We start from the raw sequence: 24,924 nt of genomic DNA on the forward strand, positions 1-24,924 counted from the left end.
GGAGTTTCGCTGTCACCCAGGCTGGAATGCAGTGGTGCTATCTTGGCTCACTGAACCTCTGCCTCCCGGGTTCAAGTGATTCTCCTGCCTCAGCCTCCCAAGTAGCTGGGATTATAGGGGCCTGCCACCACACCCAGCTGATTTTTATATTTTCAGTAGAGACAGGGTTTTGCCATTTTGGCCAGGCTGGTCTTGAACTCCTGACTTCAGGTGATCTGCCCACTTCAGTTTCCCAAAGTGCTGGGATTACAGGCATGAGCCACCACACCCAGCCCCTGGTTGTTTTCTTAAACCCCCCCCCCCTTTTTTTTTTTTCTTTTTGAGACAGAATTTCGCTCTTGTTGCCCAGGCTGGAGTGCAGTGGTGCGATCTTGGCTCACTGCAGCCTCTGCCTCCCGGGTTCAAGCGATTCTCCTGTCTCAGCCTCCCGAGTAGCTGGGATTACAGGCATGCACCATCATGCCCAGCTAATTTTGTATTTTTAGTAGAGACGGGGTTTCTCCATATTGGTTATGCTGGTCTTGAACTCCCAACCTCAGGTGATCGGCCCACCTCAGCCTCCCAACGTATTGGGATTACAGGCTTGAGCCACTGCACCCGGCCTTGGTTGTTTTCTTTAACTAATTTTTTGTAGAGACGGGGTCTTGCTATGTTGGTCAGGCTGGTCTCAAACTCATGGCCTCAAGTGATCCTCCTGCCCTGGCCTCCCAAAGTGCTGGGATCATAGGCGTATGTGCTGGGACTATAACATCATGCCTGCTAGCTATTTCTTTAGAAAAATGAGAAGGCCGGGCGTGGTGGCTCACACCGGTAATCCCAGCACTTTGGGAGGCCGAGGCAGGCAGATCATGAGGTCAGGAGATCGAGACCATCCTGGCTAACATGGTGAAACCCCATCTCTTCTAAAAATACAAAAAAAAAATTAGCTGGGTGTGGTGGCAGGCACCTGTAATCCCAGCTACTTGGGAGGCTGAGGCAGGAGAATGGCATGAACCCAGGAGGCGGAGCTTGCAGCGAGCCGAGATGGCGCCACTGCACTCCAGCCTGGGCGACAGAGCAAGACTCCGTCTCAAAAAAAAAAAAGAAAAGAAAAGAAAAATGAGAAGAAAAATAGTATTGTCAGTAATTATCCCTTGAGCTCATACTATCAAGTATTATTCTAGATGCTCTATGCTGTACTTACTCATTTAATCCTCACCAGGCTATTGTCTGTGAGGTAGGCTTGAGATTATCCCGGCTTTTCAGGTATGGAAAATAAGGCAGAGAGGTTTAAGGACTTTCTGAAAGTCACAAGACTACCTGGGAGGCAGCATCACTCCTCCAACCCCGAGAGTTGAGAATGGGGAACTGCGGTTGCGAGAGGCACTGGGGTAGAAGGTGGGAGGCACTGGGGTAGAAGGTAGGAGTCTGGGGTAGAAGGCGGGAGGCTGGGGTAGAAGGTGGGAGGCACTGGGGTAGAAGGTGGGAGGCACTGGGGTAGAAGGTAGGAGTCTGGGGTAGAAGGCGGGAGGCTGGGGTAGAAGGTGGGAGGCACTGGGGTAGAAGGTAGGAGTCTGGGGTAGAAGGCGGGAGGCTGGGGTAGAAGGTGGGAGGCACTGGGGTAGAAGGTGGGAGGCTGGGGTAGAAGGTGGGAGGCACTGGGGTAGAAGGTGGGAGGCTGGGGTAGAAGGTGGGAGGCTGGGGTAGAAGGTGGGAGGCACAGGGGTGGAAGGTGGGAGGCTGGGGTGGAAGGTGGGAGGCTGGGGTGGAAGGTGGGAGGCTGGGGTAGAAGGTGGGAGGCACTGAGGTAGAAGGTGGGAGGCTGGGGTAGAAGGTGGGAGGCACTGGGGTAGAAGGTGGGAGGCACTGGGGTAGAAGGTGGGAGGCTGGGGTAGAAGGTGGGAGGTACTGGGGTAGAAGGTGGGAGGCACTGGGGTAGAAGGTGGGAGGCTGGGGTAGAAGGTGGGAGGTACTGGGGTAGAAGGTGGGAGGCACTGGGGTAGAAGGCGGGAGTCTGGGGTAGAAGGTGGGAGGCAATGGGGTAGAAGGTGGGAGGCTGGGGTAGAAGGTGGGAGGCACTGGGGTAGAAGGTGGGAGGCTGGGGTAGAAGGTGGGAGGCTGGGGTAGAAGGTGGGAGGCACTGGGGTAGAAGGTGGGAGGCTGGGGTAGAAGGTGGGAGGCACTGGGGTAGAAGGTGGGAGGCTGGGGTAGAAGGTGGGAGGCACTGGGGTAGAAGGTGGGAGGCACTGGGGTAGAAGGTGGGAGGCTGGGGTAGAAGGTGGGAGGCACTGGGGTAGAAGGTGGGAGGCTGGGGTAGAAGGTGGGAGGCACTGGGGTAGAAGGTGGGAGGCTGGGGTAGAAGGTGGGAGGCTGGGGTAGAAGGTGGGAGGCTGGGGTAGAAGGTGGGAGACACTGGGGTAGAAGGTGGGAGGCACTGGGGTAGAAGGTGGGAAGCTGGGGTAGAAGGTGGGAGGCACTGGGGTAGAAGGTGGGAGGCACTGGGGTAGAAGGTGGGAGGCACTGGGGTAGAAGGTGGGAGGCTGGGGTAGAAGGTGGGAGGCTGGGGTAGAAGGTGGGAGACACTGGAGTAGAAGGTGGGAGGCTGGGGTAGAAGGTGGGAGGCACTGGGGTAGAAGGTGGGAGGATGGGGTAGAAGGTGGGAGGCACTGGGGTAGAAGGTGGGAGGCTGGGGTAGAAGGTGAGAGGCACTGGGGTAGAAGGTGGGAGGCTGGGGTAGAAGGTGGGAGGCACTGGGGTAGAAGGTGGGAGGCTGGGGTAGAAGGTGGGAGGCTGGGGTAGAAGGTGGGAGGCACTGGGGTAGAAGGTGGGAGGCTGGGGCCCGGGGAGTCCATAGCCCTCCTCCCTCTGAGTGACGCCCCTTCCCCTGTGCCTGCATCTCTGTCCGCAGGTGCAAACGCCATGCCAGTCGGGAGGAGGCGGAGCTCGTTCAGCAGATGGCAGCGAACATCAAGGAGCGGCAGGACGTCTTCTTCGACATGGAGGCCTACCTGCCCAAGAAGAATGGGTAGGAGCTGGCAACCTCCCCACCCCTGGCACAGGCCCATGCCCAGGCCTAGCACAGCTGGTCCATATAACTTTCGCCTTCCTGCTGGTGCTCAGATGGAAGGGGAAAGAGGGAAGCAAGGGCAGGAGAGATAAGGAGCCTTCCTTACACATTCTTCCATGAGCCCAGGAGGGGACCTTAGCCACACCGTGTGACAGCAGCATTCCTGGGAGGTCCGTTGCAAGGAACCAGCACTTACCGCATGCCTGCTGCCACCTGGGGTTAAGAGGGAAAGTGTCCTCTCCCAGGAGAACAAACATGCATTGCGTGCCTCCTGCACGCTCAGAGCTGTGCCGGGACCTCCTGTGATGTCACCTGGTTTATCCTCAACAATCTGTGCGTCAGACCAAGAGATGCCCATTTTTACAAGATTCAGAGACATCAGCGAATGTTTGGCCACACCAGGATGTGAACAGCAGACATTCTGACTCCAAAGCCCACGTTCTTTGTATTTTCCCCCTTCAGAGAAGTCCCCATTCCCTCCCTTAAGTGATGTCATTGCCACCTTGTTCTGGAGAGAGAGAGCTGCTTACAGCCTCGTATCATCGTGACCTGACTTAACGCTGCTGAGCACAGTCAGTTCACCCTGACCCTGTTTTCCGGATCAGCCTCGCGCTGAGTCAGAGCCGTGCGTTAGGAGGAGGGGCTCCTTCCAGGCCTGTAGCGGGTGGGAGGGAGCCGGCTAGCCCTGTTATATTTTAACCCATTCCTCCGAGCTTCTCCTTTTTGACTGTGTTCGGATAGACCCCATGAGTTAAGTGATGATCATTTTCTGCAGAATGAGCAGCAGCCTAGCATTCGTGACCCTCTTACAGTGTCATGCGTGTCTGCCTTCCTGCCCCTCTGTCCCTAGGCCTCTGTGTCTCTTACCTCAGTTGGGAATCTTTGGATTGCAAATGATAGAAAACCCAACTCAAGGCCGGGCGCGGTGGCTTGTGCCTGTCATCCCAGCACTTCGGGAGGCCGAGGTGGGAGGATCACTTGAGCCCAGGAATTCAAGACCAGCCTGGACAACATTGTGAGACCACATCTCTACAAAACTTTAACAAAATTGGTGTGCTGGTGTGTACCCATAATCCCAGCTACTTTGGTGACTGAAGTGTGAGGACTACTTGAGCTTAGAGTTTCAAGACTGCAGTGAGGCTGGGCACAGTGGCTCACGCCTGTAATCCCAGCACTTTGGGAGACCGAGGCAGGTGGATCACTTAAGGTTAGGAGTTCAAGACCAGCCTGGCCAACATGGTGAAACCCCTAAACCTACTAAAAATACAAAAATTAGCTGGCCTGGTGGCACGTGCCTGTAATCCCAGCTACTTGGGAGGCTGAGGCAGCAGAATCGCTTGAACCCGGGAGGTGGAGGTTACAGCGAGTCCTGATCGTGCCACTGCAGTCCAGTCTGGGTGACAGAGCGAGACTCTGTCTCAAAAAAACACACAAAAAACACTGCAGTGAGCTATGATCATACCATTGCACTCTAGCCTGGGCAACAGAGTGAGACCCTGTCTCTAAAAATAATAACAATGATAATAATAATAATAATGAAAAATAAAGAAAATTCTTTAAAAATTGACCTAGAGGTTGTACCTTTGCCTCCACCTCATTAGCTATGCTTAGTCACCTACTCACATCTGGCTGCAAGGCAGGCTTAGAAATACGGTCTCTAGGGTAGCATGGAGGAGAAATCCACTCCTCACACTGTCCTGTCACAGGTTAATGTCCTTTGGTTAGTTGTCATTCTCACTCGATGTGGGGGCCCATTTGCCCGCTGAGCTTAGGCCCCCTATCTTCTAACATCAGTGCTTGGGATGTGCTCATTAAGTGTGTTGAGTTTGAATGTTGTTGATTCGCACCCACCTGCTAAGGATCATGCCCCTCACAGGTGTTTCCTTCCAGGCTCTACTTGAACCTGGTCCTCGGCAATGTGAACGTGACCCTCCTCAGCAACCAGGCCAAGTAAGTGTCCCCCACCCACCACCCAGACCCACACCTCACACCCCCCCCCCACCCACACCCACACCCCAAACCCCACACTGAGAACCCACACCCCACATCCACATCCACACCAACACCCCACACCCCAAACCCACACCCACACCCCACACCCACACTCCACACCAACACCCCGCCCACACCAACACCAACCCCACACCCACACCCCACACTGCGAACCCACACCCGAACCCCACACCCACACCCACACCCCACACCACACACTCAAAACCCACACCCCATGCCAACACCCCACCCACACCCTACGCCCACACCCCATACTCACAACCCACACCCACACCCCACGCCCCAAACTGTGAACCCACACCCGAACCCCACGCCCACACCCCACACCCACACCTCAAATCCACACCCACACCCCACACCCACACTCCACACCAACACCCCACCCACACCAACACCCCACACTGCGAACCCACACCCGAACCCCACACCCACACCTCAAATCCACACCCACACCAACACCCCACACCCCAAACCCACACCCAGACCCCACACCCACACTCCACACCAACACCCCACACCAACACCCCACCCACACCCCACACCCACCCCACTCCATACCCATACCGCCCACTCAGAACCCACACCCCATGCCAACACCCCACCCACACCCTACACCCACACCCCATACCCACACCCCACACCCATACTCACAACCCACACCCACACCCCACGCCCCAAACTGTGAACCCACACCCGAACCCCACGCCCACACCCCACACCCACACCTCACATCCACACCAACACCCCACACCCCAAACCCAGACCCCACACCCACACTCCACACCAACACCCATACCCCAAACCCACACCCAGACCCCACACCCCAAATCCACACCCACACCTCACACCAACACCTCACCCACACCCCACACCCACACCCCAAACCCCACACTGCGAACCCACAACCCGAACCCCACACCCACACCCCACACCCAGACCCCACACCCACACTCCACACCAACACCCCACACCAACACCCCACCCACACCCACACCTCACACCAACACCCCACCCACACCCACACCCACACTACACACTCAGAACCCACACCCCATGCCAATACCCCACCCACACCCCACACCCACACTCACACTCACACCCCATACCCCACACCATACACCCACACCCCACACCCCATATTCATACCCCATACCCAACATCCCACACCCAACACCCACACCCTACACTGACACCCACACCCCACACCCACACCACACTCCACACTCACACTCCACACCTTACAGCCACACCTACACCCCACACCCCATACCAACACCACACCCCATACCCACACCCCACACCCACACCACACACCACATCCCACATCCCACACCCACACCCCACACCCACACCTCACCCCACACCCCACACTAACACCCCACATCCACACCACACTCCACACCTCACACCCACACCCACACCACACCCCACATCCCATACATACCCCATACCCACACCCCACACCCCACACCCCACATCCCACACCCCACACCCCATATTCACACCCCACACCCAACACCCACACCCCACACTGACACCCACTCTCTACACCCATATCACACTCCACACTCACACCCCACACCCACACCCCAAACCCAAACCCACACCTTACACCCATACCTATACCCCAAACCCACACCCCACACCTAACACCCCATACCCCACACCCACACCTATACTCACACCCCACACCCAACACCCCACACCCCCATTCACACCCCACACCTAATACCCAACACCCCACACCCCACACCGACACCTATACCCACACCCCACACCCCACACCCACACCACACACCCCACACCCACACCCCACCCCACACCCACACCATACCCCACACCCCCACCCCACCCCACACCCACACCATACCCCACACCCCATATTCACATCCCACCCCACTCTCACCCCACACCCTATCCTACACCCCAACCCACACCCCGTCTCACGCTTTTCACCTGGCTCAGAGGCCTCCGGCATTCTGTTCCTTCAGCTCAGGGAAGTTGCATCTAAGCTAGAATTTTTGCATAAATAAAAACCTGGTCACAGGTGAGGCGCTGGCTTTTGGAGTTTCTGACACTCTCCTCCTCTGTAGGTAGAGCACCTGGGAGAGGGTTGGTTCCTTGGTTCCTTCCCTTCCTTCCCTCCCTCCCCTCCCTCCCCTCCCTCCCCTTCCTCCCTTCCTCCCTTCCTCCAAGTCAGTATGTTGGGTGGACAGGACTTCCCATTTCGCACAAGAAATGGCCCTGCTCTGTTTCACGCCCTATCACACACATAGGGAGATGGGCAGTCCTGTCTACCCTGGGTCTACCCCATTTCCAGACAGCCGCAAACGCTGGCCTTTCAGCAGCAGCAGTTGGTTGAGGGAAGAGGCCCTGTCTCTGCCCCCTGCCTGTCCCCAGCATGGGCCCAGAGCCCCAGACCAGAGTCCAGGGACATGAGCCTTCTGCATACTTGGCCCTCTTCCCCTCATTGGTCACCACTAACCCGTCAAGGCCAGGTCTTTCCTTTAGTGGAATGGGAAGGTCCTTATGGGCCATGGCAGTGGCTGAAGGACAAGGGTCTGATGGGGCTGAGGGCCATGCCCAGGTGCTGGAATAGTCATGGTAAGGGGCACACCCCTGGGCGTGTCTGTCATGGCAGGTTTGCCTACAAGGACGAATATGAGAAGTTCAAGCTCTACCTGACCATCATCCTGCTCCTGGGTGCCGTGGCATGTCGATTCGTCCTTCACTACAGGTAGTGGGTGTGGCCGTGTGTGCCTGGGCCTGGGCATGCAGACGTCAGGTGGGGGCCGGGAGAGAGGGATCCAGGGGACCCAGGGCCTCTCCTGCTTCTGTGTTGTTTGGCATGATGAGGTGTAGGGGAGAGAGGGGCCATTTCTCATGGGAAATGCCAGTCCTGTCTGCCCCACCTCCATCCAACAAGTATCTGTTAAACGGCTGCTGGAAAGGCCTTGTACTGTAGTAGTTAAGAAGGAGTTCATTACCTGGCACGGTGGCTCACGCCTGTAATCCCAGTACTTTGGGAGGCCGAGGCAGGCAGATCATTTGAGGTCAGGAGTTCAAGACCAGCCTGGCCAACATGGTGAAACCCTGTCTCTACTAAAAATGCAAAAATTAGCCAGGCATGGTGGAGTATGTCTTTAGTCCCAGCTACTCGGAAGGGTGAGACAGGAGAATCGCTTGAACCCAGGAGGCAGAGGTTGCAGTGAGTTGAGATCGCTGCACTCCAGCCTGGGTGACAGAGTCTTGCTCTGTCACCCCCCAAAAAAGGAGTTCACTGTGGTCTATCTGTACAGTGGCGTATCATTCAGCTATGAAGAGAAATGAAAAGTTGGGCGTGGTGGCTCACACCTGTAATCCCAGTACAGTACTTTGGGAGGCAGGAGGACTACTCGAGGTCAGGAGTTTGAGCCTATCCTGGGTAACACAGCAAGACCCCCATCTCTACAAAGATAAAAAATAAAATTATTTAGCTGGGTGCAGTGGCTCACACCTGTAATCTCAGCACTTTGGGAGGCTGAGATGGGAGGATTGTTTGAGTCCAGGAGTTTGAGGCTGCAGTGAGCCATGATCACACTACTGCACTTTAGCCTTGGGGACAGAGAGAGACCTGGTCTGAACAAAAGAGAGAGAGAAATGAAGTACTGTCACCAGTACTGAGCCAGGCTGCAGCATGGATGAACCTTGAAAATGTGATGCTGAGTCAAAGAACCAGTCACAAAAAGATACACAGTAGGATTCCATTGCTGAGAACTGCCCAGAACAGGCAAATCTATGGAGACCGGGAGTAGGTGAGTGGTGGCCAGGGGCTGCGGGAGGCAGGAAGGAGGGCATGACTGCGACTGGGTACAAGGTTTCTTTTTAGAGTAATAAGAATGTTCTCCCAGCCTGGGCAACATGGTCAAACCCTGTCTCTACTGAAAATACAAAAATTAGCCAGGCGTGGTGGTGGGTGCCTGTAATCCCAGCTACCCAAGAGGTTGAGGCAGGAGAATCACTTGAACCTGGGAGGCAGAGGTTGCAATGAGCCAAGATTGTGCCACTGCACTCCAGCCTGGACAACAGAGCGAGACCTTGTCTCAAAAACAAACAAACAAAAAGAATGTTCTGGAGTTAGGTAATGGTTGTACAACTCTGAATATACTAAAAATCACTAAATTATATACTTTAAAAGAACAAGTTTTATGGTATGTGAATTATATCCCAATTATATTTAAAAAAAAAAAAAGAGAAAAAGAGAAAAGAAAATGGTTTTGAGACCAACTGCCTGTTACTATGGGCAGGTTCCCTCTGGGAGCCTCAATCTCCCCATCTGTAAAACAAGGGTGACGGCAGTCCCTGCCTCACAGGGCTGTGACAATTCAGGGAGCTGGCACCGTGTGTGGAAGCTCCACCCTGGCTGGCATGTGGAGGCGCTGCTGGGGGTGCTTCCCAGCTGCTGGTACCGTCCGAGTGCAGCACAGCCATGCCGTGAGGCTGTGGGCTGCTGCTGCCCTGCCTGGGCTGCTGTTTCTTTCTCTGGCCCTGGGTTCTCTGTCCCCAGGGGAAGCGGTCAAGTACGGTTTGGGCATTTGGCCTATGTGCCAAGCGTTTATTGCCTGGCAGGCGCTTGGCTGGGCATCTGGCTGCTGGTCTGGCCACTTGAATGCCCAAACAAAGGCTCTTTTAGGCCCTGGGCCCGTGCTCGCCTGCTGCCCAGAGCCTGGCCTGTTTCCACGAGGGCAAAGGCTGCACACATCTGTACTACTCCTCATGTGCCTCCCTCAAAGAGGGTAAAAGTTGTCAATGTGCAGCCACAGTCCCTTGCACAGGGACCTCCAGGGCCCTCCGAAGGCAAACCCTTGCTGTCCTGAGGCCCAAGGTTCCCCGAGGGCCTGGGCGTCTCTTTTTCTCCCACCTGCTTCTGTGTTCATCTCCTAGGGCCACTGTAACTAAGTACCATAGACTGGGGGCTTAAAACGACAGACACATTTTCCCACAGTTCTGGAAGCCGGCGGTCTGAAAGCAGGGCGTGGCAGGGCCATGCCGCTCCACAGGCTTCGGGGAGGGAGGACCCTTCCTCGCCTCTCCAGCTTCTGGGAATTGCCAGCAAGCCCTGGTATTGCCTGGCTTAAAGCTGTGTTTCACTCGTCTCTGTGTCTGTCACCACGCCACACGGCCTCCTTCCCTAGTATAAGGACACTAGACACTGGATTTAGAGCCCACCCTAACACAGTATGACCTCATTTTAACTAATTCCATCTACAAAGACCCTGTTTCCGAATAAGGTCACATTCTGAGGTCCCAGTGGACATGAATTTTGGAAGGATGCTATTCAACCCAGCACACCTTCTATAGGCTAAAAACGGGGCAGAGGAGGGGGATTGGACGGGCCGTTCATCTCTGTGCTGGTGCCCCCGGGAAGCCTGCCCTGCTGTTTAACCTTAGGCAAATGACGAACCTCTCCCAGCCTCAGTTTCTTGACAGATACAGTGAGCGTGACAGGAGCTACTTGGCAGGGCAGCTTGGAGGGCAGGAGAAGCTGTGTCTGGAGACTGGTTAGACTGGTGCCTGTTTAAATATTAGCACCGGTTAGCATCACCGTTGTTTTGGGCTAAGACCGGGCATACGGGAAAAAGGCTCACAGCTTCATAGCTAGTGCGTCCACAGAGCAGGATTCTCTTTTCTTCTTCTTGCCCCTCTTGGGATGGTTTCCTGGCTAGGCTCCCCACCCGGAGGCCCTTCTTGGTACCACTAAGCCTGCAGCTGGGCATGGCCAGCATCCTCAAGGGTTCTGGGTCCAGCTCTGCCACTCACGGGCTGTGTGACCTGAAGTGGATCCCTGGGCCTCTCTGTCTGTCTCTTCACCTTTTCCACAGGCTCCAGGACATCTACTCCACCAGTACTCCTTGGGCGTTTGGAGGCTTTGGTGAGGCAGCAGGAGAGTTGGAAGCCTCCTGCTGCTGCCTTCAGGCCAAGAGGCTGTCCCTGGTTAGGACTGTCCTCTATCAGGTTTGAACCAGGCCAGGAAAGAGGTAGTCAGAGTTAATTTTGGCTCGAGTGGGCTTGGGTTTGGACCTCACTCCAGTGCTTGCCGTCTGTGTGATCTGTAAAATGGGAAGTGGTACTGTCTTAGTGTGGGTTGGCCCAGAAGAGACCCCCAAGACAAGCATTTTAGTGCCAGTAGTTTATTCAGGAGGTGATCCCAGGAGACACTGGTAGGGGAATGGGAAGTGAGGCAAGAAAGCATTATCCTGTGGGTAGCTGGAGCTCAATACTGCTAGGGAATGAGGGGACAGCGTAGAACATGCCTCAGAGTTACCCCACCTGAGGGTGAGGGAGCTGGGGTATTTATCCACCATTTGCTATCAGTTGGGGCAGTTGAGGACTGTCCCCAGAGGGTGTTAATTGCTCCACCCTTCTGATCTGCACCTTGCACCAGCAGAGTAGATGCTGGTGCCTTGATAAAGCCCCCCAGGAACACCCAGAGTGGCGGGTTCTGGTAGTTGGAAGTCATGCCGACAGGGATGTGGTAAGTGCACCTGCTTGAGGAACCAGTTCTGTAGTGTCCAAGGATCCAGAGCGATCATCTATGCAAAATGCCTGCAAGGTTATAAGTTCCCAATAATTAGTCTCTGCCTAGTGCTGAATAATGATCCCCAAAGATGTTCATGTCCTGGTCTCCAGAGCCCGTGAATAAGTTACCTTACAGAAGGGACTCTGCAGATGTGATTAAGACTCTTGAGATGGGCCGGGTGTGGTGGTTCATGCCTGTAATCCCAGCACTTTGGAAGGCTGAGGTTGGAGGATCACTTGAGCCCAGGAGTTCAAAACCAGCCTGGGCAACATGGCGAAACCCCCTCTCTACAAAAAATACAAAAATTAGTCGGGCCTGATGGCATGCATCTGTAATCCCAGCTACTCGGGAGGCCAAGGCAGGAGAATTACTTGAACAAAAGAGCAAAACTCTGTCTCTAGATGGAGTCTTGCTATGACCAGTCCTAGCTGGTCTCAAACTCCTAAAGTCTTTGTCCTTGACCCCAACAGGGAAGGTCCCATGTACCTCCCAGTGTCACACAGACTTATCCAGTATGGGAACAGAAATGGCCACTGGGTGCAGTCTATCTTCATAAAAGGGAGGGAACCCCCCCCAATCTCCTCCATTTCTCTCCCTAAACTGGGAGATGATTTCACCAACTTTAAGGGCCCTGGGGGCAAAATGAAAGGAGGATGCAACTGCTTTGAAGCTTTGTGGCCCTACTTTGTGGTCACAGACAACGGTCACTCTCTGCCCACACCTTGCTGAACCTTTGCTACAGAGTTCGTCTCAAGAGAGTCAGGAACAGACCCTGGAATCTCAGGGCCTCAGTTCAAATCTGGCTCTGCCTCTTCCCGGCTGTGGGACTGTGGGCAAGTCAGTTGCTCTCCTGAGCTGACACTCCCCACCTGGAGAGCAGGGAGAAGACATGCACCTCCCGTGCAGGGCTGCTGAGGACACTAGCTGAGGACGGTGCCTGAGAGTAGCAGGGCCAGTGTACGGTGTCCGTCATGACTTCGGCAGCACCAGAGAGCGTCCGCAGTCTCAGAAGCACAGCTCTGAGGACATCAGAGGTCAACATGACTTGAACAGGAAATGAGTGTGGCAAGGGAGGGAGCTCGGCCTCCCCGGGCGGTGGGGGGGTCACTTATTTATTATTTATATTTTTGAGACAGAGTCTCACTCTGTCACCCAGGCTGGAGTACAGTGGTGTGATCTCAGCTCACTGCAACCTCTGTCTCCTGGGTTCAAGCGATTCACCTGCCTCAGCATCCTGAGTAGCTGAGATCACAGGAGCGCACCACCACACCCGGATAATTTTTTGTATTTTGTTTTGTTTTGTTTTTTTGAGACAGAGTCTCACTCTGTCTCCGAGGCTGGAGTGCAGTGGCGCGATCTTGGCTCACTGCAAGCTCCGCCTCCCGGGTTCACACCATTCTCCTGCCTCAGCCTCCCAAGTAGCTGGGACTACAGGTGCTTACCACTGCGCCCGGCTAATTATTATTATTATTATTATTATTTTTGAGACAGAGTCTTGCTTTGTCGCCCAGGCTGGAGTGCAGTGGCACGATCTTGGCTCACTGCAAGCTCTGCCTCCCGGGTTCACGCCATTCTCCTGCCTCAGCCTCCCGAGTAGCTGGGACTACAGGTGCCCGCCACCATGCCCGGCTACTTTTTTGTATTTTTAGTAGAGACGGGGTTTCACCATGTTAGCCAGGATGGTCTCGATCTCCTGACCTCGTGATCCACCCGCCTCGGCCTCCCAAAGTGTTGGGATTACAGGCGTGAGCCACCACGCCCAGCCGATTTTTTTGTATTTTTAATAGAGATGGGGTTTCACCATGTTGGCCAGGCTGGTCTTGAACTCCTGACCTCAAGTGATCCACCCACGTTAGCCTCCCAGAGTGCTGGAATTATAGGCGCAAGCCACTGTGCCCAGCCGAGAAAAGTTTTTAAAATTAGCCTGATGTGGTATTGTGCACCTGTATTCCCACCTACTTAGGAGTCTGAGGTGAGAGGATTGCTTGAGCCCAGGAGATTAAGGCTACAGTGGGCCATGATCACGTCACTGCACTCCAGCCTGACTCTAAAAACAGAAAAAAATTGCCAAAGACAAAGCCTTTGTCAGTGCCTCCTCAGACAGACTGGCAGTGGTGGGGAAGCCCTCAGAGGGGCGTCTGTCACTGACTCTCTCGCAGAGTTCTTTTCCCTGGGGATGCTCACATGGTGGGTCGGCCTCTCCACTTCACAGATTGCAGGGCTGAGGCCAGTGGGGCTCTGATAATCCCCACACAGCGGTCTGCCGGCCCTCCATGCCGACCAGGTACAGCATGCTCCACAGCCCGGGTCTGTCGCCTTCAAAGCTGGATCGGCCCAGCCCCGTGCTGTGGTCACCATGGAGGAGGACGGCCCAGCCCCGTGCTGTGGTCACCATGGAGGAGGACGGCCCAGCCCCGTGCTGTGGTCACCATGGAGGAGGACGGCCCAGCCCCGTGCTGTGGTCACCATGGAGGAGGACGGCCCAGCCCCGTGCTGTGGTCACCATGGAGGAGGACGGCCCAGCCCCGTGCTGTGGTCACCATGGAGGAGGACGGCCCAGCCCCGTGCTGTGGTCACCATGGAGGAGGACGGCCCAGCCCCGTGCTGTGGTCACCATGGAGGAGGACGGCCCAGCCCCGTGCTGTGGTCACCATGGAGGAGGACGGCCCAGCCCCGTGCTGTGGTCACCATGGAGGAGGAAAAGGAGTTCTTCAGTTAGTGTTACAGACAATATGGCCCACTGGGATTTTTTTATATATGTAACAAAGTTTACAGATGGTTTAAGGGGACACAGGGAGTTTATAGCTTAACACTGCAGACAACCTAAAATAGAACATAGAGTGTCTACTGTTTTTTTTTTTTTTTTCTGAGGTGGAGTCTCGCTCACTCCCCTCGGCCTCCCAAAGTGCTGGGATTACAGGCGTGAGCCACCACACCCAGCCAAGTCTCCTGTTCTTAAAGTTCTCCCGTTAGTGTTAGTGGTGGTGGTATTCAAGTTCCCTGCGGCAAATCCAAACGGGTCTGCAGCGACCTCCATTCTTGCCTCTTCAGAAGAAAGAATTTGACTGAGGGGCATAAGGCAGAAGAAGAAACAAGTTTTAGAGCAGGACTGAAAGTATATTAAAAAGCTTGGCCGGATGCGGTGGCTCACGCCTGTAGTCCCAACACTTTGAGAGGCCGAGGCAGGTGGATCACCTGAGGTCAGGAGTTTGAGACCAGCCTGGCCAGTGTGGTGAAACCCTGTCTCTGTTGAAAATACAAAGATTAGCTGGGTGTGGTGGCAGGCGCCTGTAATCCCATCTACTCTGGAGGCTGAGGCAAGAAAATCGCTTGAACCCAGGAGGTGGAGGTTGCAGTGAGCCGAGATCGCACCATTGCACTCCAGCCTGAGTGAAAGAGTGAAACTCCGTGTCAAACAAACAAAACGCTTTAGAGCAGGAATGAAAAGCCACTGGGCACAGTGGCTTATGCCTGTAATGCCAGCACTTTTGGGAGGCTGAGTTGGGTGAATCACTTGTGGTCAGGAGTTCGATACCAGCCTGGCCAACATGGTGAAACCCCATCTCTACTAAAAATACAAAAATCAGGCCGGGTGCGATAACTCACGCCTGTAATCCCAGCACTTTGGGAAGCCGAGGCAGGTGGATCACGAGGTCAAGAGATCGAGACCATCCTGACCAACATGGTGAAACCTCTTCTCTACTAAAAGTACAAAAATCAGCTGGGCATCGTGGTGTGCACCCATAGTCCCAGCTACTCAGGAGGCTGAGGCAGGAAAATCACTTGAACCCAGGAGGCGGAGGTTGCAGTAAGCCGAGATCACGCCACCGCACTCCAGCCTGGCCCCAGAGCGAAACTACGTCTCAAAAAAAAAAAAAAAAAAAAAAAAAAAAAAAAAAAATTAGCTGGGTGTGGTGGAGTATGCCTGTAGTCCCAGCTACTCGGGAGGCTGAGGCAGGAGAATCGGTTGAACCCGGGAGGCAGAGGTTGCAGTGAGCCAAGATTGCGCCACTGCACTCCAGCCTGAGCGAGACTCTGTCTCAAAAAAAAAAGAAAAAGTAAAGTACACTTAGAAGAGGGCCGAGCGGGCATCTTGGAGGACAAGTGTGCGGTGTGCCCTTTGACCTGGGGTCTTATATGCTGGCAGACTTCCGGGGGTCTGGTGACCCTCCTCTGATTCTTCCCTTGGGGTGGGCTGTCTGCATGGGCAGTGGCCTGCGAACTGGGAGGGGCGCGTGCGCAGTTTGTTTCCTGGAGTTGCGCACATGCTCACTTGAGGCATCCTTCCCTTTGCCGGTGGAATATCCCCGGAAAGTCATGTACGAGTTAAATGCTGTCATTTTGCCTCCTAGTGCACATGCTTGAGCCCACTTGCCCAGCTCCTGAGATCTTACCAGGAGGCTGCTGATCACCAGCTTCATGTTTTTCCTATCTATAGGGAGATTGCCTTTCTCTGGCACTGGGTGTGGCCAATTATTATTTAAGAGAGACAGTTAACAACCACCTGACCATTACCTGATGGTAACCTGACATTCCTGGTTGGAGGGGGCCCTGTTTATATCTGATTAGCTACCTACTCTAACTCTCTAACATCACAGACGGTAGGGCCCATAGGTAATTTTTTGTATTAAATACATGTAACAAAGTTTACAGATGCTTTAAGGGGACAGAGGGAGTTTATATCTTAACACTGCAGGCAACCTTAAATAGAACATTAAGTCTCCCATTCTTTTGTTTTTTTTGGGGACAGAGTCTCCCTCTGTCGCTCAGGCTGGAGTGCAATGGCACGATCTCAGCTCACTGCAACCTCCACTTCCTGGGTTCAAGCAATTCTCCTACCTCAGCCTCCCAAGCAGCTGGGACCACAGGTGTGTGCCACCACACCCTGGTAATTTTTGTATTTTTAGTAGAGATGGAGTTTCACCATGTTGGCCAAACTGGTCTCGAACTCCTGGCCTCAAGTGATCCATCTGTCTCGGCCTCCCCAGGTGCTGGGATTACAGGCAGGAGCCACCACGCCTGGCCAAGTCTCCCGTTCTTAAAGTCCTTCCGTTAACATCCCACCAGAAATTTCACATCACATGGGAAGAGTTTAGAAGACAGACAGGTTGCCCTGGGCTGAGTGGTCAGGGAAGGAGGGGGAGACTCAGCTGGAGCTTGAAGCACAGGTGGGACTCAGGGAGAAAGATGAGGAGGTGCAGAGGCATTTGCAGGGCCGGGGAAGACGCTCAAGAGACCAAGCTCCCCCTGCCTCCCTGGTGTCATAAGGGCTTCCAGAGGCAGCGCGTGCTGTGGGCAGCCCTCAGCCTGGTTTGCTGCTCTGTGAGGTGAGGGTGGGATGGCTGTGCCTGGTTCTCACGCCCACACCCCTCCTGGGGGCTGTTTCCTTGCACAGGGTGACTGACGAAGTCTTCAACTTCCTGCTGGTGTGGTATTACTGCACCCTGACCATTCGGGAGAGCATTCTCATCAGCAATGGCTCAAGGTACCTGGGGGCCTGGCTTTGTGGGGAGCACAAGAGGAGTTAAAGGGAAATGTCACGAGGGGCGTCAGATGGGGGCCGACACCCTCAGGCTGCATTCCTCTCCTCCTTGGGGGTTGCTCTGTGACTGTTCAGATCCAGGAAGGAGGAAAGCTGATGCTGTTGATGCGGCAGCTCTTGTTTATGATCAGCCTCTTGCTTATGAGCAATAGAAGACCTAACTCAGACTGGCTCAACACAATAAGAAACATTTTCTCATAAAAAGAAGTGAGCGGCATGGCACGGTGGCTCACGCCTGTAATCCTAGCACTTTGGGAGGCCGAGGGGGGCAGATCACGAGGTCAGGAGATGGAGACCAGTCTGGCCAACATAGTGAAATCCTGTCTCTACTAAAAATACAAAAAATTAGCCGGGTGTGGTCCCAGCTACTCAGAAGGCTGAGGCAGAATAGCGTGAACCCAGGAGGCAGAGGTTGCAGTGAGCTGAGATCGCACCATTGCACTCCAGCCCAGGGACAATGCAGGACTCTGTCTCAAAAAAAAAAAAAAAAAAAGAGGTGACCCATTGTTCTGCCTTCAGTTAAGTCTTGATCCAAGTGCTCTCCGTCTCTCACTTCTGCCTTCTGTGTTGTGTTTATCTCAGGCTGCTATTGGGGCACCCAGCAACTCCAGGCTCATGTCACTATTTATAGCATTCCCAGCAAACGGAGCACATTCCTCTCTTCCAAGACTCTCACTGGGTCGCACTGGCTATGTCCAGGTGCAGAATGGATCATGTACCTATCCCTGAACCAGTCACTGTTGCCAGGGATTGCAGTGCTGTGACTGGCCAGGCTTGAGCCTCACACCCACCCTGATAGCCGTCACTGGGAGCGGAGAAGCTGAGTGTCAGGAGAGGAATGGTTCCTCAGAGGAAAACTGGGAGACTGTTACTAGGAGGATGGACGGGTTTTGGTGACGAGTGGGTGGGTGGTCTTCTCCGGGGAGATAGAGGGGAGAGTGGACAGGTGAAGAGGATATTAGGCCAAACCTGCCCCACCAGAGAGATGATGCTGGGGAGGACAGAGGCCGGGCTAGGAGTGTGGACTCCTGGGTTCCGGTCCCAGTGCAGTCACTGAGCAGCCCTGTGACCCTGGGCAAGCCATGTATCCTCTTTGGACTGTTTCAGAGTCCCACGGGGGAGTGGGTGTGTCACAGTGGTGCTGAGTGAGTCCAGGCAAGACTGGGGGTTCCCTTGGCCCCCATCTCTGAAGGGCTCTGAGTGCGAGAAGCCCTGTTGTTTTCTCTCAGTCTCCTTCCTGCCCTGCCTGCCTGTAAGCTGAGTCTTGAGACCCAGTTAAAACCCATGACTTGCCACCTGGAGGACCTATTTTCCAAAGGTCTAATTCCTTTTGGGGGTGGCCATTGGAACCTCGGCATGCCTTTTTTTTTTTTTTTTTTTTTTTTTTTTGAAGACGAAGTCTTGCTCTGTCGCCCAGGCTGGAGTGCAGTGGCACAATCTCGGCTCACTGCAACCTCCGCCTCCCGGGTTCACGCCATTCTCCTGCCTCAGCCTCTTGAGTAGCTGGGACTACAGGCGCCCGCCACCACATCCGGCTAATTTTTTGTATTTTTAATAGAGATGGGGTTTAACTGTGTTAGCCAGGATGGTCTCGATCTCCTGACCTCGTGATCCGCCCACCTCAGCCTCCCAAAGTGCTGGGATTACAGGCGTGAGCCACTGCGCCTGGCCGAGATGGAGTCTTGTTCTGTGGCCTAGACTGGAGTGCAGTGGCACCATCTCAGCTCACTGCAACCTCTGCCTCCCAGTTGAAGCGATTCTTCTGTCTCAGCCTCCCGAGTAGCTAGGATCACAGGTGCACGCCACCACGCCCAGCTAATTTTTGTATTTTTAGTAGAGACTGGGTTTCATCATGTTGGCCAGGCTGGTCTCAAACTCCTGACCTCAAGTGATCTGCCCTCCTTGGCCTCCCAAAGTGTTGGGATTACAGGTGTGAGCCACTGCGCCCTGCCAACGTGCCATTCTGGTTCCTGTTCTTTCCTGAAACAAAAAGTAACAAGCTCCTGCTTCCTCCTTCCTCCTGGGAACTAGTGAGGAACACCCAGGAGCTGCGCAGCCCCCACCGCCTAATGTGCCACCTTCCCACTTGTTTGCCTTGTGGTTTCTTATGGCAGGTCCCTGCCCTACACTGAACATAGAGCCTGGAGGTAAGGAGAGCCCCCCTCCTGCCTGGCCTCCTGAGGGCAACAGGAAGTTTCACGAATGCAGCCTTGTAGCACACAGCCATTTAGAAAACATCAGTGTGTAGGCCAGGCATGGTGGCTCACGCCTGTAATCCCAGCATTTTGGGAGGCAGAGGTGGGCGGATCACTGGAGCCCAGGAGTTCAAGACCAGCCTGGGCAACAAAATAAGACTTCATCTTTACCAAAAAAAAAAAAAAAAAAAAGAAATTAGCTGGGCATGGTGGTGTGTGCCTGTAGTCCCAGCTAATTAAAAAATTAACCAGGCATGGGCCGGGCGCGGTGGCTCATGCCTGTAATCCCAGCACTTTGGGAGGCCAAGGCGGGTGGATCACCTGAGGTCAGGAGTTTGAGACCAGCCTGACCAACATGGGGAAACCCCATCTCTCCTAAAAATAGAAAATTAGCCGGGCGTGGTGGTGCATGCCTGTAATCCCAGCTACTCAGGAAGGCTGAGGCAGGAGAATTGCTTGAACCCGGGAGGCTGAGGTTGCGGTGAGCCGAGATCATGCCACTGCACTCCAGCCTGGGCAACAAGAGTGAAACTCGGTCTAAAAAAAAATTAGCCAGGCATGGTGGTGTACACCTGTAGTCCTAGCTACTCAGGAGGCTGAGGTGGGAGGATTGTATGAGCCCAGGAGGTTGAGGCCACTGCACTCCAGCCTAGGCAAGTGAGACCCTGACAAAAAGAAAAAGTGCTCCGGGGCATGTGATGCCTCTAGCAATCATTAACACTTTAGTAAGAGTTACTCTGGGCAGCTTTTTATTCTAATGTGACGCTGTGGATGGGGGGTGACCAGAGAGATGGGAGCAGCACTGAGTGGAGGTCTCTGCAAGTGTGGGACTCTCCAGCAAAACAGAGAGGGCTGCTAACAGGGCAAAAATGGACTTCCAAAGCCAGCCTCCCTTGCCTAACAGTTTAGCAGGAGCTGTTCAGAGTTCCTGGAGTTCACTCTCTGACAGGAGAGCAGGGATGGTTGTCCCTGAGCTTGCAATTCAAAGCTTCGTGTGAGTCTGCTCTACCCTCCATCTGCCATTCATCAGACATTTATTGAGTGTCTCCTAAGTACCAAACACTGAACTAAGGACTCCAAGATAACTTACACTCTGCCTCCTGGGAGCACCCACAGAGGTTTTTTTCTTTTCTTTCTTTTTTTTTTTTTTTTTTTTTTTTTTTTTTTGAGACAGAGTCGTGCTCTGTCGCTTAGGCTGGAGTGCAGTGGTGTGTTCTTGGCTCACTGCAGCCTCCGCCTTCTGGGTTCAAGCAATTTTCCTGCCTCAGCCTCCCAAGTAGCTGGGATTAGAGGTGCACACCACCATGCCTAGCTAATTTTTGTATTTTTAGTAGAGATGGGGTTTCACCGTGCTGGCCAGGCTGATCTTGAACTCCTGACCTCAGGTGATCTGCTCACCTCGGCCTTCCAAAGTGCTGGGATTAGAGGCATGAGCCACCGTGCCCAGCCCCGAGTTTTTTTTACTAAGGACCTTTTATGGCATATATGGTTCAAGGAATTTGAGGTTGCAATGGAACCATTCCTCCAGGCCTGTCTCCCCTTGGTGGTCTGAGGCAGGCATTTGAATGGGCAAGTGGAGTCTGGAATGGGGCCTCTGGGCCCAAATAGATGCGTTATCTTCTATTTAGGTTAGTCTAAAAGTATTTGTGTTTTGCAGTCATTTTTTGCACCAACCTAATAGAAGGACTACAGGAGCTGGGGCCAGCTTGTCGGGGAGGGAGCAAGGCAGGTGGGCTAAATCCGAGTGACTCAAACTTGTGACTCATCTTCCGCATCTGTTGGAGATTTAGCCTCCGCCCTCCTCCAGCTCCTCCTCAGGGCTGATTGATCCTGGGGGCAGGCAAGGGAGATGCCTTGGAGGCCTCCCCTCCTGCTTGGTTCTTTACCAGGGAGTAGCTCAGAAGCCCTTGCAGGAGAGCCTGTGTGGAGGCGGTGGGAGGTGAGACTGGGATGAACTCTAGTTTCTCATCCCTGAAGCATCCACTCACTCGGGGCTGGTGCGCGCCGTCAACACCCCACAGTCTTTGCTGAAGTGACCCAAACCCAAGTTCTGCGGTGAGGAAGGGTCCTGGGGCCATCACGGCATTCTAGAGACGGCGTCGCTGAACCCTACGGGCCTCCTGGGGGCCTGCTGCCCTGTTTTGTCTGATGGAGGCGCTTTTGTCCAGTTCTGGCTGCACCTGAGATTTGAATTGGGACAGGAGGTGTGGTCAGGGGAGCAGGTAGGGGTGGGGACTTCCTCATCGAGATATGAAGCCACCCTCGGTTTGTGTCTGGTGCCTGCCAAGTGAGATGCCAGTCATCAGCTCAGCATAATAAGCAAGTCAGCTTCTCTTGTAAACTTGAAAATGATGGAAAACCATCCCATAGGGACTAAACCTGAAGGGGGTCTTATGGGCGCATGTAACTGGGAATTTCCATTCAAGGAGGTCAGGAGGGCTCAGGAGGTGTTCATGGCCCGGCTCCAGCTCCCTGTTCTGTTTTCCCCTGCGATGGCCCCCAGCGGCCCCCAGGCAGGCCTCCCACCAGCAGTAACCCCTGGGCTGACAGACCTCCCTCCACCCCAGTTGGAATCTTGACACAGACTTCTGATTGGCCAGGCTTCAGTGACCTACTGATCTCTGAGAGCCAGTCACTGTTGCCAGAGGACTGCAGAGGGTCCTGATTGGTTGGCTGGGGGTCATGTGCTTGGGTATAAGACTGTGGTCTATCCCAGCCACCCAGACTGAGTGTGGGGGTGAGGTGGTTCCCCACAGGGGCAAAGCAGAGGCCACCCAATGAGGATGGGCTGTGATCAGCAACTGGGCAAAACAGCCGATGTCTATTACAGTTAGTTCTGGGCCAGAATGAGTAATGACTCGGTGATCATGTTTGGTTTTCTAGGGAGCCAGCCTAGGGTGCCTGCCTCCAACTGGCTTTTCTAGGAGGGATCCTCAGTGGAGAAGCCATTCCCCACTGTCTAGATGGCCCAAGGCACAGAGCCAGGAACGGCCTGGGGTTCACAGTGGCTGGTGCACATATCTCCTGCACACTCACAGCCATGTTAATGTGTCCTGAAGGGAGAAGTCTACCCTTGCAATTTCCAGATATCGGGACATGCTGTCCCTACGTCTGGCCATTGATGCACCTGCTCCTCCTGGAGCTCATAAAATAAAAAAAGGCCGTGAGCTCCTGCAAGGTTTCTTTTTTGTTTTGTTTTGTTTGAGATGGAGTCTCGCTCTGTCGCCCAGGCTGGACTGCAGTGGTGCGATCTCGGCTCACTGCGAGCTCCGCGTCCTGGGTTCACGCCATTCTCCTGCCTCAACCTCCCGAGTAGCTGGGACTACAGGTGCCCGCCACCACGCCCAGCTAATTTTTGTATTTTTTAGTAGAGACGGGGTTTCACTATGTTAGCCAGGATGGTCTCGATCTCCTGACCTCGTGATCTGCCGGCCTCGGCCTCCCAAAGTGCTGGGATTACAGGCGTGAGCCACCGCGCCCAGCTGCCCCTGCAAGCTTTAACTTCTGTGGTGAAATGAGCCCAGAGAGTGACTGCAAATGGGTGTAGGTTTCTTTCTGCAATGATAAAAAGGTTTTAAAATAGATTCTGGTGACAGTTGCACAACTCTGTGAATATACTAAAAACCACTCAGTTGTACACTTTCAATGAGTGAATTGTATGGTATCTGAATTACATCACAATAAAATGGCTATATAAACACATGTGCACACAACCAGCCCAGAGCCCTGGGGTGTGCAGATGGACGCCTGGGCTTGTGAATGCCGGGCCAGGGAAGGAGCGATTTCTAGCCTCACCCGATGTCACTGAGCTGTGTTTATTGGTGGCATCTGTCAGAGCTGGGCTCTGGGCACGGCGAGCTGTGAAATGAAAAGCTGCTGCTCAGTCAGGCTTGTTGCCTGGAGTCTGTGTCTGCCTCAGGCTGCTCCTAGACAGAGGGCATTTTTCAGGGGAGCTTTGGGAGCAGGACAAAGGAGTGTGGCGCCCGCCAAGTGCTGAGGGCTGACGTGGCTCTGCAGAGCTCTGGGAGGTTGCAGAGAGACCTCCTGGTTGCTCTTCAAGCTGGAAGTTGGGGGATCTGGCCAACTGCCTTTGCTGTCAGAAATTTGGAGCCCAGGGGCTTCTTAGACTCTGACAGGCAAGACTAGGATACATGAGTGGAGGTGGGGGTTTTCTGGGGACAAAGAAGTAGATGGACATCTCACCCTGTCCCCATGACCGCACGTGGCACCTGCAACAATCTCCTGTCACCTCTGTGCTGGTGGCATCCAGATTAGCTGCTGCTTTCACCAGCCACACCTCCCAGGCATCATTCATGTCAACATTTATTGAGTGCCTGTTGTTTACCTGGTGCTATTAGTGCTGTGAACACAGAGCTGCATAAAACCTTGCCCCTCAGCATAACTCCTGGGGAACACACAGGCTGTTGCTTGAAAAGCCAATTTATGCCCAGAACTGTTGCATGGGCCGTCAAGGGAAGAGCGATGGTTTAGATCCAGTCTCGTTCTTACGATGTGCGTATGCGAGACCCTGCCTGGAAAAAAAAGAGAAAGCACGTGGGTGTGTGTGTGTGGACCCATTTCCCTGCCCAGTCCCAAGAGAGTTCTGGAGGGATGAAGGTTAATGACTGTTCCCACGAGCATCCCCAGCCTCCACCTCCCAGTCCTGGGGAGGAGGGAGTTGGCTGCTCCTGGGTGCATTTGGCAAGTTGCTGCCATGTGTTTGGACTAGAGGAGCCTGGGGAGGCCAGCCAAGGCCTGAGACACACTCTGGGATGTTGAAGGTTACAGGGTTGAGGGGTCCAACTCCTTTTTTCCTAGGCTGCCCCTGATGCTGGGGGTGGGGGGTGACAACCAGGCTCTACCCAACTGTGGATCAAGAGCCCCCAGCTGGGCCGGGTGCAGTGACTCATGCCTGTAATCCCAGCACTTTGGGAGGCCGAGGCAGGTGGATCCCCTGAGGTCAGGAGTTCGAGACCAGCCTGGCCAACCTGTTGAAATCCTGTCTCTACTAAAAATACAAAAATTAGCCGGGTGTGGTGGCAGGCGCCTGTAGTCGCAGCTACTCGGGAGACTGAGGCAGGAGAATTGCCTGAACCCAGGAGGCGGAGGTTGTAGTGAGCCAAGAATGTGCCATTGCACTCCAGCCTGGGCAATAGAGCAAGACTGTCTCAAAAAAAAAAAAAAAAAAAAAGCAAAAAAAAAACCCCAAAAAACCCAGCTGGGGGAGTGCTGAGTTCTGGAAACAGAGTTCCCATAGCCTCTGGACTGGATAGATGAAGTCCAGGGCTGGGCAAGGGCCTCCTGTCACTGAGATGACAGGAGATGGGCCTGGGGCATGTGGCTCCTGGGGAGAAGCTGCCTCGGAGATGGTGTGAGGTGCCGCATGTGGCATCCATCAGCCTCTGCTTCTGTACAGGGCAATGTCATAGCTGCAGTCCTGTGTAAGAATGTCTGGCCAGGCACAGTGGGTCACGACTATAATCCTAGCACTTTGGAAGGCCAAGGCAAGAGGATTGCTTGAGCCCAGGAATTTGAGACCAGTCGGGGCAACATAGCAAGACCCTGTCTC

The 24,924-nt window shown here is 54.2% G+C and overlaps 1 protein-coding gene across 1 annotated transcript in view; it reads left to right on the plus strand.

Moving 5' to 3' along the window:
- TMEM120B (transmembrane protein 120B) overlaps positions 1–24,924 on the plus strand; it is a 67,173-nt gene that overhangs the window by 35,450 nt on the left and 6,799 nt on the right. Inside the window, exons 3-6 of the mRNA XM_024348095.3 lie at positions 2,888–3,004; positions 4,937–4,996; positions 7,701–7,796; positions 17,014–17,103. Coding sequence (XP_024203863.1) covers positions 2,888–3,004; positions 4,937–4,996; positions 7,701–7,796; positions 17,014–17,103 — 363 coding nt within the window. The remainder of the gene's footprint in view (positions 1–2,887; positions 3,005–4,936; positions 4,997–7,700; positions 7,797–17,013; positions 17,104–24,924) is intronic.

This window comes from Pan troglodytes, chromosome 10 (assembly GCF_028858775.2).
Source record: "Pan troglodytes isolate AG18354 chromosome 10, NHGRI_mPanTro3-v2.0_pri, whole genome shotgun sequence".
Lineage (NCBI taxonomy): Eukaryota > Metazoa > Chordata > Mammalia > Primates > Hominidae > Pan > Pan troglodytes.